The sequence below is a fragment of the Dysidea avara genome, chromosome 4 (genome assembly GCF_963678975.1).
Source record: "Dysidea avara chromosome 4, odDysAvar1.4, whole genome shotgun sequence".
Classification (NCBI taxonomy): domain Eukaryota; kingdom Metazoa; phylum Porifera; class Demospongiae; order Dictyoceratida; family Dysideidae; genus Dysidea; species Dysidea avara.
The window spans coordinates 27,490,524-27,508,053 of NC_089275.1; the positions used below are offsets into that span (position 1 = coordinate 27,490,524).

Sequence of the window (17,530 nt, forward strand, 5' to 3'; positions counted from 1 at the left end):
CAATGGTGGTTGTGCCAAAGGCTTCAGGTGCAGTTAGAATTTGTGTGGATATGAAGCCTCTTAATGAGAATGTTTTACGGGAAATACACCCCATGCCAAAGGTGGACACTACAACTGACAGGTGCAACAATGTTTAGCAAACTTGATGCTAATAGTGGATTTTGGCAAATCCCTTTAGCCACAGAGTCCAGATTGTTAACAACATTCATAACACCATACGGGCGATTCTGTTTTAATAAACTCCCATTTGGTATAACAAGTGCACCAGAAGTATTTCAATGTCAAATGAATGAAGTCCTCTGAGATCTTCCAGGTGTACTATGCCACATAGATGACATACTGATTTTTGGGAATACTCCAGATGAACATGACTCAAGACTTCAGGCAGCTCTGGAACAGATTAAAGCAGCTGGAATTACACTGAATGGTGAGAAATGCAAATTTTCTCAGCCACGAATCACATTCCTTGGCCATGCATGTTATTGACAAGCAGGGAATTTCACCAGACCCAAGGAAAACAGCAGCTATTTCAGCCATGAAGCCACCATCATCCATCACAGAGCTCTGGAGATTCATGGGAATGGTTAATCAGATGTCTAAGTTCTCACCAAACATTGCTCAAATTTCTAAGCCACTTCGTGACCTACTAAGCACCAAGAATTCCTGGGCATGGACTGGTTCCCAAGAAGAGTCCTTTAGGAAACTTAAAGAAGAACTTTCTTCTACCAGAGTACTAGCACTTTATAATGTTGCAGCAAAAACCAAAATCTCTGCAGATGCATCTAGTTACGGCTTGGGAGCTGTTCTCCTACAGCAGCAAGAAGATAAATGGCGCCCTGTTGCTTTTGCTTCCCGTTCATTGAGTGAAACAGAATGTCACTATGCCCATATAGAGAAAGAGGCACTGGCATTAACATGGGCATTAGAGAAATTCTCAGAGTATGTGCTGGGAAAAGTTGTTCATCTGGAACTGATCACAAGCCCCTCATCCCTCTTCTAGGGCAGAAAAGCTTAGACCTCCTACCACCCCGTGTCCTGCGGTTTAGACTCCGACTCATGAGATTTCAATACACTATTCATCATGTGCCAGGCAAATCATTGTATACTGCAGACATGCTGTCTAGAGCTCCCCTTCAAGAAACAGCAGACAAGTCTGGTCTAATCCCCAGTGAGACAGAGCAGTTTGTACAGTCTATCACAGCAAGTTTACCTGCAAGTGAAGAACGGCTAGAAATGTATGCCAAAGCTCAAGCAACTGACAAACTCTGTGTACAACTGATTGAATTCTGCACATCAGGGTGGCCAAGTAGAAACCAACTAAGTAGAGAATTGAAGGATTACTGGAGATATCGGGGTAGCCTCACCCTCACCAATGGATTGTTACTTTACCAAACTCGCATTGTTGTACCATCGAGTTTGAGGCAGCAAGCACTACAGAAGATACACCTTGGTCATCAGGGAATACAAAGATGTAAACTCCATGTTGCTACTTCAGTATGGTGGCCAGGAGTCACTAGTGCAATAGAACAGTTTGTTCAGTCATGTCCAACCTGCCAGAAACTTACTGTTCCACCCCGAGAGCCTATGTTAACAACACCTCTACCCAGCTATCTGTGGTAACGAGTTGCTGCTGATCTTTTCGAGCTAAAACACTGTAATTACTTGTTGGTAGTTGATTACCACTCGAGATTTGTAGAAGTGCAGAAGCTTACATCCACCACCTCCTCCAGCATAACACACTTAAAAGCTATTTTTGCCAGATTTGGCATCCCTGTGATTCTGGTGACTGATAATGGACCTCAATTTGACTCACTGGAGATGAAGCAATTTGCTCAGGTGTATGAATTCCAACATACAACAACAAGCCATTATTACCCTCAAGCTAATGGATTAGCAGAAAGAATGGTTAAGACAGTGAAGAAATTACTGGAACATACAGTGGACCCTTACAAGGCACTACTTAGTTATCGAGCAACTCCCTTACCTTGGTGTGGACTTAGTCCAGCAGAATTGCTAATGGGGAGGAAGATAAGGACAGATGTTCCCCAAGTGAATGACCACCTTGTGCCGAACTGGGAGCACACTCAACACTTTAGAACATTAGATCAAAAATACAAGCAGGCACAGAAAGAAAACTATGACCGACGGCATAGAGTAAGAAACCTACCAGAGCTACCAGAAAACCAGCCTGTGTGGGTTGATAGCCGAGTTCAGTCAAGACTGATACCAGCACAAGTGTCACACTCTACTACTACACCTCGATCGTATGTTGTTGAGACACCCTCTGGAGAACTTAGAAGAAATCGAGCACATTTATGAACTCGATCTGATTCCCAACTTACAGAAGCCCCTACTTCAACAAACTATTCAAGACCTGTTACTCGCCTACTGACAGGAACAGCTATCCATCCCCCAGATCGCCTACGATACTAAAGCAAATGCTTAAAGAGGGGAGATGTGACATGTAGACATTTGTATAATTATATTTCCTGTACGTATATGTTTGTAAACATAAGTGTCTGTATGGTGTGCTTTAATAGAGAATACTGAGTCACGTGATCGAACACGCTATATTCTACATGACTTAACAGCAAGCTTACTTACTGAGGCCTGCCATGAGGTGGATGTTGACCACATTTACAACCTATTACTGGTGAGCAGTTCACCTTAGCCTCATCAAACATTGAAGATGGTGCTCGACTAGATATTTCAGCCAATGGTTTTTGGGGTGGCCGTTGTGAGAAAACTTACATTGATGTTAAAATCTTTAACGCACACGCTCCTAGTAATCGTACCACCAGTGCCAGTGCCATTTACAGAAAACATGAATTGTATAAGAAGCGTTCATACGAAGCTTGCATACATAAAGTTGAACAGAGTTCCTTTACTCCTTTAATCTTTTCAGCCACAGGAGGAATGGATAACGAAGCAACCATGTTTTACAAACGCCTTGCTTCCTTGCTATCAGATAAATGGGATTCAAAATAATGCTGCTGTAATGGGGTGGATCCGGTGCTGTTTGTCTTTTTCACTTCTGAGGTCAGCAATTAGATGTTTGAAGGGTTCTAGATCCTCAAAGGGCTCCTTTGGCCACTCTTTAGGATCAGCACCAATTGACCTCATTCAAGTAGAGTCAAGACTCCCATTAAGTAATTCTTATTGCATTTTTTTCCTCCTTTCTTTGTAAGTTTAATTTTTTGTTTCTTTTAAGTAGGAAGGAAAAAAAACTATTATATATATATGCGCAGGAGTGCACAGAAGTTTACAGATAGTAAATTAAGTTCCGGTTTGAGTTTACTGTCACTGTGCTCAAGATTTCGTCCGAATTGTGTGGAGATTCTACTTCATAGCTACAAAAGAGACCTTGCATACTGCTAACAAACTGTAGCGAAGGGTGGTGTTACGAAGCAGTGGTTCCAGATACGATTCGCCTTCGTCAGATCTCGATATGGTTGTGTCACGTGGTGTGCAAGAGAAAAAGAAAGACCAACAAGTGGCTACCGTAGTCCGAGATAGAACAATGAAGCTAGAGGAAGACCACAGTGACTATTGGGAGCAATTGCTGAAGCGAAATCGTCACATACTGTTCTTGACATTTGTTAAACTATCGTATTGGTAACTTGTAGTGTTACTGTGTAAAGGATTAACAGTTTTCTTGTAAGATTTAGCTGGTTTCAGTGCTGTATTAGTGTGTTTTGTATCAATATTTCCTTATTTGGCTCTTTGTTCCATTGGTAAAGAATACCATCTGTGGTTATTATGATGCCACGAATGGAACTGAGTGACTCCGCAACAGGGTGATATGTTAGTTAGCACTGGGTGATAACTAATATATCGTACAGTAGCAGCACCGCTCTGTCTAGCTGTATGGTAGTTATAACCCAGCGCAGCGCTTTGATACTCCCACGCACTGGGATTTATAGTGACTTCTTATACATAACTGAACTGTAGCTGAAACTCCTATTGTTTTGTAGCTGAACTCTTTTGGAGTGACTTGTTTCTAGATGAACTCTCTACATGGTAATTTGTTTCCAACACATATTTCTGCAGGGTGATTTGTTTGTAGCTGATCCCTATAGGGTAACTTGTATCTAGCTGATATCTCTACAGGGTAGCTTGTTTGTAGCTGATCTCTCTACATGGTAATTTGTTTGTAGCTGAATTCTCTACAGGGTGATTTGTTTGCAGCTGATCTCTCTACATGGTGGTTTCTTTGTAGCTGAACTCTCTACAAGGTGACTTCTTCTAGTTCAACTCTCTACACGGTGATCTTTGTAGCTGAACTCTCTACAGAGTGATTTGTTTGCAGCTGAACTCTCTACATGATGGCATCTTTGTAGCTGAACTCTCTACAAGGCAACTTCTTCTAGCTGATCTTTCTACAGGGCGATTTATCTGTAGCTGAATTCTCTACAGGGTGATTTGTTTGCAGCTGAACTCTCTGCATGGTGGTTTCTTTGTAGCTAAACTCTCTACAGGGTGACTTCTTACAGCTGAACTCTCTACATGGTGATGTTTTCATAGCTGAACTCTCTACAGGGTGATTTGTTTGTAGCTGAACTTTCTGCATGATGGTTTCTTTGTAGCTGAACTCTCTACAAGTTAACTTCTTCTAGTTGATCTCTCTACGGAGTGACTTGTTTGTAGCTGAACTATCTGCAGGGTGATTTGTTTGTAGCTAAACTCTCTACAAGGTGATCGTTCTAGCTGATCTCTCTACAGGATGAATTGTTTCTAGCTGATCTCTCTACAGGGTGACTTGTTTCCAGCTGAACACTCTACAAGGTTAACCGTTTATAATTGAACTCTCTATAGGGCGATTTGTTTGTAGCTGAACTCTCTACAAGGTGACTTGTTCTAGCTGATCTCTCTACAGGGTGATTTGTTTCTAGCTGAACTCTCTACAGGTGATGTGTTTGCAGCTGAACTCTCTACTTGGTGGTTTCTTTATAGCTGAACTCTCTACAAGGTGACTTCTTCTAGCAGATCTCTCTACAGGGCGATTTGTTTGTAACTGAATTCTCCACAGGGTGATTTGTTTGCAGCTGAACTCTTTACATGATGGTTTCTTTGTAGCCGAACTCTATGCAGGGTGATGTGGTTGTAGCTGAACTCTCTACAGGCTGATTTGTTTGTAGCTGAATTCTACAGTTTGTAGCTGAATTCTCTACAGAGTGATTTGTTTGCAGCTGAACTCTCTACATGATGGTTTCTTTGTAGCTGAACTCTATGCAGGGTGATGTGGTTGTAGCTGAGCTCTCTGCAAGGTGATTTCTTCTACAGGGTGACTTGCTTGTAGCTGAACTGTCTACAATATTAGCTGGTTGCTGCTGAACTCCCTACAGCATAACTTGCAATGTAATGGAAATCTATAATGGAATAAGTCATGAACTAGCTGAATGCTCTATTAGGGTGACTGTTCTAATAGAGTATCTCGATCTCGCATTTGCTACACAGAGTTGGCTTTGGAATCATAAGTCAGTGGTTTGTAAACTGATTGTTCTGTACTACTGCAAGGACTTTCTACGATGACTATTCCAGCGACATACCCATTTTCAGCTCACTGCTCTAAACGGTTTGCCTGGTAGACGTGAAAATTATTGGTATTTTTATTCACGTATCTCAATCTCGCAATTGTTGCACACCTTCGATTTCGTGTCATATCTCCATGATCTTTATTTCGATTGATTTCAAACCACCAAAAGGAACTCCTACAATGGTTGATCTATCCACAATACGATTTTCAACTCATTCCATGTAGCGGTTTACCCTGTAGGCGTTACAACAAATCGATCTTGTTTTACGCGAATAATTGGTCATAAATACAGTAGGGGTCGTTAAAAAGTTTACACTTTGTTTGGTTTTAACAGTAGTTAAACCATTTGAATGGTTATAAAAGAAGAATTAGTTTAATTGAACTATCTTTTTAACAAAGCTACAAATATGCAGTAAATAGCACATCATGAATTGTTAAAACTATTGTTTTAACAATATGATTTGTTAAAGTGATCAAGACACACGGTAGTGTGTCGTAAGGCCCAAGAAGCCGGCGCGCCACACCGTGAGTATATTTACAGGAAGAAAGAAAACGTCATTTTCACACTTTTGTATCTCGGTGATAGCTTATCCGATTGAAGCCAAAGTTTCTGCAGAGTTGCCCGCCAGCTAGGGGAGTCTACATTCCAAATTTGAAGGAAATCACTCAAGCCATTTCTGAGATATGAGCGGCCAAAGTTTCGTTTTCTTTTCTTCGTTTTTTTCTTCGTTTTTTTCTTCTTTTCGCACACTTACAAAAATTGCTATAACAAGCAAACGCGTACTCCGATCGCCATGAAATTTGGCACACAGAAAGGGAGTCCAACGGCGAATCCTAGTGTCAAATTTGGTACAAATCCGATGAATGGTTCAGGAGTTGTGACCGATTATTCGCGTAAAACAAGATCGATTTGTTGTCACGCCTACAGGGTAAACCGCTCATGGAATGAGTTGAAAATTGCTATGTAGATGGAGTAACCATCGTAGGAGTGCCTTTTGGTGGTTTGAAAGGAATAAAGATAAAGACCATGGAGATATGACACAAAACCCAACCTGTGACACAATTACTCGATCGATTTTTAAGAATAAAAAAGTATTAGTTTTTACGCCTACTAGGCAAACCGCTTAGAGCAATGAGCTGAAAATCGGTGTATAGCTGGAATAATCTTCATAGAAAGTCCTTGCAGTAGTACAGAAGAATCGGATTACAAACCACTGAGTTACGATTCGAAAGCCAACTCCGTGTAGCAAATGCGAGATCGAGATACTCTAATAGAACAGTCACCCTAATAGAGCATTCGGCTAATTTATTTACTCCCTTATAGAATTTTATTGCATCACAAGTTATTCTGTAGGGAGTTCAGTTGCAAACAGTTAATCTTATAGACATTCAGCAAGAAGCAGGTGACCATGTGGAGAGTTAAGCAAATATATCACTATAGAGATTCAGAACATTACAAGTCACACTGAAGAAAGTTCAGCTATAAACAAGTCATGCACCCTGTAGAGAATTCAGCTACAATTAAGTCACTCTCTAGAGAATTCAGCTACACAGAATTCAGCTACACACAAGTCACTGTGGAGAGAGTTCAGCTACAAACAAATTATCCTGTAGAGAGATCAGCTACAAATAAAACACTTTGCAGAGTGTTCAGCTACAACAAATCAACCTTTAGAGCGATCAGCAATGAACAAATCAACACAAATCTACCTGTAGAGAGATAAGCTAGAAACAAATTACCCTGTAGAGAGTTCAGCTACAAAAAATCACCCTGTAGAGACATCAACTAGAAACTAGACACAATGTAAGGAGTTCAGCTACAAGCAATCACCCTGTAGAGAGTTCAGCTAAAACAAATCAACCTGCAGAGAGATCAGCTACAAACAAATCACCTTATAGAGAGTTCAGCTACAAACAAATTACCCTTTAGAGAGATCGGCTACAGATTAATCAACCTGCAGAGAGATCAGCTACACACAAATCAGCTACAAACAAATCACCCTGTAGAGAGATCAGCTAGAAACTAGACACAATGTAAGGAGTTCAGCTACAAGTAAATCACCCTGTTGAGAGTTCAGCTAAAACAAATCAACCTGCAGAGAGATCAGCTATAAACAAATCACCTTATAGACAGTTCAGCTACAAACAAATTACCCTGTAGAGAGATCGGCTACAGATTAATCAACCTGCAGAGAGATCAGCTACACACAAATCAGCTACAAACAAATCACCCTGTAGAGAGATCAGCTAGAAACTAGACACAATGTAAGGAGTTCAGCTACAAGTAAATCACCCTGTTGAGAGTTCAGCTAAAACAAATTAATCTGCAGAGAGATCAGCTACAAATAAATCACCTTATAGACAGTTCAGCTACAAACAAATTACCCTGTAGAGAGATCGGCTACTGATTAATCAACCTGCAGAGAGATCAGCTACACTCAAATCAACTTGTAGAGAGATTAGCTACAAACAAATCACCCTGTAGAGAGATCAGCTAGAAACTAGACACAATGTAAGGAGTTCAGCTTCAAGTAAATCACCCTGTAGAGGGTTAAGTTAAAACAAATCAACCTGCAGAGAGATCAGCAACAAACAAATCACTTTATAGACAGTTCGTCTACAAACAAATTACACTGTAGAGAGATTAGCTACGAATAAATCAACCTGCAGAGAGATCAGCAACACACAAATCAGCTTGTAGAGAGATCAGCTACAAACAAGTCACCCTGTAGAGAGATCAGCTAGAAACTAGACACAATGCAAGGAGTTCAGCTACAAGCAAATCACCCTTTATTGAGTTCAGCTACAAACAAATCAACCTGCAGTGAGATCACTCACAAAAACGCACCTTGTACAGAGTTCAGTTACAAACAAATTACCCTGTAGAGAGATCAGGATAGAAGAATTCACCTTGTAGAGAGTTCAGCAACAAAGAAACCACCATGTAGAGAGTTCAGCTGCAAACAAATCACCCAGTAGAAAGATCAGTTAGAAGAAGTCACCTTGTAAAGGGTTCAGCTACAAAGAAACCATCATGTACAGAGTTCAACTACAAAGAAACCACCATGTAGAGTGTTTAGCTGCAAAAAATCACCTGTAGAGAGTTCAGCTAGAAACAAATCACCCTGTAGAGAGATCAGCTAGAAGAGGTCACCTTGTAGAGAGTTCAGCTACAAAGAAACCACCACATAAAGAGTTCAGCTGCAAATAAATCACTTGTAGAGAGTTCAGCTACAAATAAATCCTCCTGTAGAGGGATCAGCTAGAAGAAGTCACCTTGTAGAGAGTTCAGCTACAAAGAAACCATCATGTAGAGAGTTCAGTTACAAACAAATCACCCTGTAGAGGGATCAGCTAGAAGAAGTTACCTTGTAGATAGTTCAGCTACAAACAATTCACCCTGTAGAAAGATCAGCTAGAAGAAGTCACCTTGTAGAGTGCTCAGCTACAAAGAAACCATCATGTATAGAGTTCAGCTGCAAACAAATCACTCTGTAGAGAGTTCAGCTACAAAGAAACCGCCATGTAGAGAGTTTAGCCTCAAACAAACCACCTTGTAGAGAATTCAATTACAACAAATCACCCTGTAGAGAAGAAGTTACCTTGTAGAGAGTTCAGCTACAAAGAAACCACCATGTAGAGAGTTTAGCTGCAAACAAATCACCTGTAGAGAGTTCAGCTAGAAACAAATCACCCCGTAGAGAGACCAGCTGGACGAAGTCACCTTGTAGAGAGTTCAGCTACAAAGAAACCATCATGTAGAGAGTTCAGCTGCAAACAAATCACCCTGTAGAGAGTTCAGCTACAAAACAATCACCCTGTAGAGAGTTAAGCTAGATGAAGTCACCTTATAGAGAGTTCAGCTACAAAGAAACCATCATGTAGAGAGTTCAGCTACAAAGAAACCACCATGTAGAGGGTTTAGCTGCAAACAAATCACCCTGTAGAGAGACCAGCTAGAAGAGGTCACCTTGTAGAGAGTTCAGCTACAAAGAAACCATCCTGTATATAGTTCAGCTACATTTCAAGTCACCCAGTAGAGAGATCAGCTGCAAAAAAATATCCTGTGGGGAATATTGGGCATGTAATAAATATATGTATATAATTTGTATAATTTATTATTACTAATAAAATCAAAAATAATTGAAGTATTACAAATCTTCTTTAAGTTCTTTTCTTCTTCCTATGGTAAAGAAAAAAAAAACACATGGGTTAAAAAAAGCCCCAAAGCCAGCCATAGGCCGGCTTTGCAGTATACAAATACAAAAAGAAGTGATATCTAATCAAAAACAGCCAAGCTGTAAAAAAGTTGCGGCCCCCAAAAAGGCCATGGTGAAAAAAGATGTGAAATCCAAGGTGGCGGCCAAGAAATGGCTGTGATGGTAGGTTATAAATTTTTTTTTTTTTTTTTAATGTTATTTAGACAGGGAGACAGCATCAGCAAAAGCTGTTTTTCAGCTGTGCCCTGAACAAGCATACAAAAACAATATAGGTACATATATACACACAATTAACTAAATATGACTTAAATAAGCTAGCTTAAAGCTATTTAATGAGTTCATCTCGGTGATTGAGGTAGGCAGGCTGTAGAGAGTTAATTAATGGTTACATTTAAATAACGACAATTCAGGTGAATTTGGTGCCAAGACCACCATGGCCTTTTTGGGGGCCGCACCTTTTTTTACAGCTTGGCTGTTTTTGATTAGATCGATATTAAGACCACGGAGATATGACACAAAACCCAACCTGTGTCACAATTACGCGATCGATTTTTAGTAATAAAAAAAGTAAGGTAAATGCGGGTATTTCCGGACAGCGCACAATTCCGGACACTTTATGTATAGCACCCAAGAATGGATCAACTAGAACACACTTTTCGATTTTTATAATCCCTATAAGAATAGCTATTCACACCAGAAATTTCAAGGCAATCCGTTGTTTCGTTCCTCGGCTAGCTTGATAAAGGTACCAAAGTGTCCGGAATTGTACGCTGTCCGGAAATACCCGCATTTACCTTAATAGTTTTTACGCCTACTAGGCAAACCGCTTAGAGCAATGAGCTGAAAATCGGTGTATAGCTGGAATAATCTTCATAGAAAATCCTTGCAGTAGTATAGAAGGATTGGATTACAAACCACTGAGTTATGATTCGAAAGCCAACTCCGTGTAGCAAATGCGAGATCGAGATACTCTAATAGAACAGTCACCCTAATAGAGCATTCAGCTAATTTATTTACTCCATTATAGAATTCTGTTACATTACAAGTTATTCTGTAGGGACTTCAGCTGCAAACAGTTAATCTTATAGACAGTTCAGCAAGAAGCAAGTCATCCTGTGGAGAGTTAAGCTACAATTATATCTCTGTAGAGATTCAGAACATTACAAGTCACACTGAAGAGAGTTCAACTATAAACAAGTCATGCACCCTGTAGAGAGTTCACCTACAATTAAATCACTCTCTAGAGAATTCAGCTACACACAAGTCACTGTGCAGAGAGTTCAGCTACAAACAAATTACCCTGTAGAGAGATCAGCTACAAACAAAACCTTTGCAGAGAGTTCAGCTACAAACAAATCAATCTTTAGAGTGATCGGCAACAAACAAATCAACTTGTAGAGAGATCAGCTAGAAACAAATCAACCTGCAGAGAGATCAGCTACAAACAAATCAGCTTGTAGAGAGATCAGTTACACACAAATCAACCTGTAGAGAGATAAGCTAGAAACAAATCACCCTGTAGAGAGTTCAGCTAAAACAAATCAACCTGCAGAGAGATCAGCTACAAACAAATCACCTTATAGGCAGTTCAGCTACAAACAAATTACCCTGTAGAGGGATCGACTACAAACAAATCAACTTGCAAAGAGATCAGCTACACACAAATCAATTTGTAGAGAGATCAGCTAGAAACAAATCACCCTGTAGAGAGTTCAGCTACAAACAAATCAACCTGCAGAGAGATCAGCTACAAACAAATCACCTTATAGACAGTTCAGCTACAAACAAATTACCCTGTAGAGAGATCGACTACAAACAAATCAACTTGCAGAGAGATCAGCTACAAACAAATCAGCTTGTAGAGAGATCAGTTACACACAAATCAACCTGTAGAGAGATAAGCTAGAAACAAATCACCCTGTAGAGAGTTCAGCTAAAACAAATCAACCTGCAGAGAGATCAGCTATAAACAAATCACCTTATAGACAGTTCAGTTACAAACAAATTACCCTGTATAGAGATCGACTACAAACAAATCAACTTGCAAAGAGATCAGCTACACACAAATCAATTTGTAGAGAGATCAGCTAGAAACAAATCACCCTGTAGAGAGTTCAGCTACAAACAAATCAACTTGCAGAGAGATCAGCTACAAACAAATCACCTTATAGACAGTTCAGCTACAAACAAATTACCCTGTAGAGAGATCGACTAAAAACAAATCAACTTGCAGAGAGATCAGCTACACACAAATCAACTTGTAGAGAGATCAGCTAGAAACAAATCACCCTGTAGAGAGTTCAGCTACAAACAAATCAATGTGCAGAGAGATCAACTGCAAACAAATCACCCTGTAGAGAGATCAGCTAGAAACTAGACACAATGTAAGGAGTTCAGCTACAAGCAATACACCCTGTTGAGATTTCAGCTAGAAACAAATCAACCTGTAGAGCGATCAGCTAGAAACAAATCACCCTGAAAAGAGGTCAGCTACAAAAAATCACCCTGTAGAGAGATCAGCTAGAAACAAATCACCCTGTAGAGACTTCAGCTAGAAACAAACCAACCTACAGAGAGATCAGCTACAAACAAATCACCCTGTAGAGAGTTCAGCTAAAACAAATCATCAACCTGCAGAGAGATCAGCTACAAACAAATCACCTTATAGACAGTTCAGCTACAAACAGATTACCCTGTAGAGAGATCGACTACAAACAAATCAACTTGCAGAGAGATCAGCTACAAAAAAATCACCCTGTAGAGAGATCAGCTAGAAACAAATCACCCTGTAGAGACTTCAGCTACAAACAAATCAACCTGCAGAGAGATCAGCTACAAACAAATCACCCTGTAGAGAGATCAGCTAGAAACTAGACACAATGTAAGGAGTTCAGCTACAAGCAAATCACCCTTTAGAGAGTTCAGCTACAAACAAATCAACCTGCAGAGAGATCAAATCACCTTATAGAGAGTTTAGCTACAAATAAATTGCCCTGTAGAGAGATCAGTTACAAACAAATCAACCTGCAGAGAGATCAGCTACACACAAATCAACTTGTAGAGAGATCAGCTACAAACAAATCACCCTGTGAAGATCAGCTAGAAACTAGACACAATGTAAGGAGTTCAGCTACAAGTAAATCATCCTGTAGAGATTGAAGCTGCAAACAAATCACCCTGTAGAGAGATCAGCTAGAAACTAGATACAATGTAAAGCGTTCAGCTAGAAGAGGTCACCTTATAGAGAGTTCAGCTACAAAGAAACCATCATGTAGAGAGTTCAGCTGCAAACAAATCACTCTGTATAGAGTTCCGCTAGAAAAAGTCACCTTGTAGAGAGTTCAGCCACAAAAAATTACCATTTAGAGAATTCAACAACAAACAAATCGCCCTGTAGAGGGATCATCTAGAAGAAGTTACCTTGTAGAGAGTTCAGCTACAAAGAAACCATCATGTAGAGAGTTCAGCTACAAAGAAAGCACCATGTAGAGAGTTTAGCTGCAAACAAATCACCTGTAGAGAGTTCAGCTAGAAGAAGTCACCTTGTAGAGAGTTCAGCTACAAAGAAACCATCATGTAGAGAGTTCAGATACAAAGAAAGCATCATGTAGAGAGTTTAGCTGCAAACAAATCACCTGTAGAGAGTTCAGCTAGAAACAAATCACCCTGTAGAGAGATCAGCTAGAAGAGGTCACCTTGTAGAGAGTTCAGCTACAAAGAAACGATAATGTGGAGAGTTCAGCTACAAAGAAATCACCCTGTAGAGAGTTCAGCTAGAAGAAGTCACCTTGTAGAGAGTTCAGCTACAAAGAAACCATCATGTAGAGAGTTCAGCTACAAAGAAACCACCATGGATGTAGAGAGTTTAGCCGCAAGCAAATCACCTGTAGAGAGTTCAGCTAGATGAAGTCACTTTGTAGAGAGTTAAACTACAAAGAAACCATCATGTAGAGAGTTCAGCTACAAAGAAAGCACCATGTAGAGAGTTTAGCTGCAAACAAATCAATTGTAGAGAGTTCAGCTAGAAACAAATCACCCTGTAGAGAGATCAGCTAGAAGAGGTCACCTTGGAGAGAGTTCAGCTACAAAGAACTCACTTTGTAGAAAGTTCATGGTACAAACAAGTTACCCTATATAGAGATTAGCTAGAAAGAAGCCTGTAGAAAGCTCGGCTACAATCAAATTACCTTGCAGAGAGTTCAGTTACATGCAAACCACTTTATAGGGAGATGAACTAGAAACAAGTCACCTTGTAGAGAGATCAGCTACAAAGAAATCATCCTGTAGTCCAGCTACATTTCAAGTCACCCGGTAGAGAGATCAGCTGCTAAAAAATATCGTGTGGGGAATAATGGGCATGTAATAAATATATGTATATAATTTGTATAATTACTAATAAAATCAAAAATAATTGAAGTATTAAAAATCTTCTATAAGTTCTTTACTTCTTCCTGTGGTAAATAAAAAAAAACACATGGGTTAAAAAAGCCCCAAAGCCAGCCATAGGCTGGCTTTGCAGTATACAAATACAAAAAGAAGTGATATCTAATCAAAAACAGCCAAGCTGTAAAAAAATGTGTGGCCCCCAAAAAGGCCATGGTGAAAAAAGATGTGAAATCCAAGGTGGCGGCCAAGAAATGGCTGTGATGGTAGGTTAATGGTAAAAATTTTAATAACGACAATTCAGGTGAATTTGATGCCAAGTGGCACAAAATTCACCTGAATTGTCGTTATTAAAATTTTTACCATTAACCTACCATCACAGCCATTTCTTGGCCGCCACCTTGGATTTCACATCTTTTTTCACCATGGCCTTTTTGGGGGCCGCACATTTTTTTACAGCTTGGCTGTTTTTGATTAGATTTAACAATACAGATTGTTAAAAATATTGTTTTAACTAATTGTTTTAATGATAGGATTTGTTAAAATTATTGTTTTAACAATAAAAATTGTTAAAACTATTGTTTTAACAGTTATAAGAGTTAAAATAGTTCAAATCATTATTAGCAAATACAGGCTGTTATGGCAAATTACATAAGTGTTTTGTTAAAATTGACAATGTTTCACTATTGTTTTAACTATTATTAAAACCAAACAGAGTGTAAACTTTTTAATGGCTCCTACTGTACTTAACTGTTCATCCGATTTACACCACATTCAATATTAGGATTTGCCTTTAGACTGCCTTTCTGTGTGCCAAATTTCAAGGCGATCGGAGTATGCGTTTGCATTTTATAGCAATTTTTGCAAGTGTGCGAAAACATGAAGAAAGAAAAAAAAACAAGAAAAAACTGAAACTTTGGCTGCTCGTATCTCGGAAATGGCTTTAGCGATTTCCTTCAAATGTGGAATGTGGACTCCCCTAGTTGGCGGGCAACTCTTCAGCAAATGTGGTTCCAATCGGATAAGGTATCACCAAAATACAAAGGTGTGAAAATGACGTTTTCTTTCTTCCTGTCAATATACCCACGGTGTGGCTCGCCGGCTTCTTTAGCCACACGACACACAACCGTGTGTCTTGAAATAGGCTATATTAAGACACACAGTAGTGTGTTGTGCAGCCACGTCCAGTTGATATGGACATGCAACAGACAAGTATGTATTTTTTACAGTTCGTTTTACAAAATAGCTTAATGATAATTAGCCATTTTTGCTGTGGAACTTTCTTCGGGCACTCCCATTCCAAATTTTCCCTGGCATTCCTGAGACACCAGCATTTAAAGTTTGTCTGTATTTTTCTTCTTCATCTTCTTCCTCTAATTATTCTTTTTCAGTCAAGCCACCATGTAAAGAATCAATTCAGCTACAAACAAGTCACCCTATAGAGCATTAAGCATTGTAAAATCATCTGCATAAATCTCACTGTGCATTAAACCTTGTACAGGGTTCAATTATGTAACAAGTCACCCTAATAGCTACATGATAATCATTTTATTCAGTTTCAAATTTGCAATAAATAGCTACATACAGGTAGGTTCACACAAATAGCAGTCTTTGATGATTCTTTTAGTAAAGAAAAGAAACAAGTTAAAAAGAAGTCTGAAAGCCCACCATAGGCTGGCTTTGAGGCTTACAAATACAAAAAGAAAGGTCATGAAATCAAATGTGGCAGCCAAGAAATGGCTGCAATGATGCTATGGTCATCATTTAATGATCACACTGCGATCATTAAAATAATTGGTATTAACATCATTTTAGCCATTTCTTGGCTGCCACCTTTGATTTCATAACCTTGGTTATTTGGATAGCTTCACCTTTTTCATAGCTTGGCTGTTTTGTAAAGATTAGAATTAATATAATTAATAATATTTGCTTTTATTTAAGTTTTTGCTTTAGTTTTGTTGATGTTCAGTTGCTATTGGTATGTATTTACTATCCTTTTTGTGTGACCACAACAACATCAGTTTGCACTATTTTATACATGTATAAATTGTATTGTTTATTCACTACAGACTGAAGAAAAATTTACCATAACAGAGAGTGAAAGATTGCTAATAATCATAGAGCAAATTGGCAGATTGTTGGGCAGTATTTTAAATGTTAGTGATAATCAGTCTACCATAAGGAGTACTTTGTATGGGACTAGACAAAACATTGGTTAGCAGTCACATAATTATAATTAAGTGTGTCTAAAAGTTGTTTTTTTCACAGTTCATATAGTACACTGAATACACAGTTTAAGTGATATGTATGTATATTTGTCTGCATGTGCTTAAGTTAATTATTGCTGACATCGAGCTAGTAAAAATAAAAATAAATGTTATATAAACCTTACTTTTTGCATATTTATTGTATAGGTTTGGAAGCACTTATATTCAATCATGACAATTTGACAATGACGAGCCACTACATTTTGCCCACTTTAAACCTATCTTCTCCTGGATATTTCCGACCATCCTTTGAGATACCAAGCATTGTGATTTTGAATCAAAGTAATCCAGAAGGTATTGATTTTTTGTGGTATAATGTGTGGTTGGATCAAAGGCTGCTAGCATTTTTACAAAATTAATCATCTTCTTTAGGCCACAATAATTTGTTTAAAGGTATCAGAGTAAACATACACTGCATATGCTGCTGCAGGGAGCCATAATACGTACAAAGTCCATTCCTTTGTATGTAGTGAAGAAAGATGATACAAGGAAAACTTATCCATTATTTGATTCCCCTACACGATGGTGCAAATTTCAACTCCGTTTGTCATTCTGCTCATAATTCATGTATCAATGTCATGCCCCACCCCACCCCACCTCCATGGGTAGGGTGGGGCAATGTTGGGGATTTTACAAAGTCTGGTGTCAAATCCTCCAGTACTGGGGATAAGTAGCTTATCAAAACCCCACTGTGTCCCCACCTCAAAGATGTAAATGTCAAATCCACAGTGGGTGTATGGGGACTCCCTGAGGTGGGGGTTGACACTAAGTTACAATCATTTAGTAAGCACCTGTAATTTATACTTGCTGTACAAATTGATTTTTCTATTGTTACTACTTTGTATGTTGTAACTCCCAAAGTTACTGGCATATCAGGTTTAAACTTTGCTAGAGCATGCATTTGGCTAAGTAGATTATAAATATTTAATAAACAGAAATTCAAAAAATGTGTGATTGTGTTAGGTTTTTGCAGGTGGATCTAGGAGACACTGTTAGGGTGGGGCAAGATAAAACAGTGTTTATTCCATAAAGAGGAGAAGAATGCAGCTCTAGTACACAAGTTATAGTAATTTGCATAACTTCATCTGGTACAATTGAATGAATGAAGGGAATTCACTTTCTAA

At 39.0% G+C, this 17,530-nt stretch overlaps 1 protein-coding gene across 1 annotated transcript in view; it reads left to right on the forward strand.

The window, feature by feature from the left end:
• Nucleotides 1-3,448: 3,448 nt before the first annotated feature.
• Nucleotides 3,449-17,530, forward strand: part of LOC136253716 (adhesion G protein-coupled receptor L3-like) — a 42,469-nt gene continuing 28,387 nt past the window's right edge. The window contains exons 1-4 of the mRNA XM_066046374.1: nt 3,449-3,615; nt 16,093-16,117; nt 16,209-16,353; nt 16,554-16,700. Of these exons, the coding sequence (XP_065902446.1) occupies nt 3,449-3,615; nt 16,093-16,117; nt 16,209-16,353; nt 16,554-16,700 (484 nt within the window). The remainder of the gene's footprint in view (nt 3,616-16,092; nt 16,118-16,208; nt 16,354-16,553; nt 16,701-17,530) is intronic.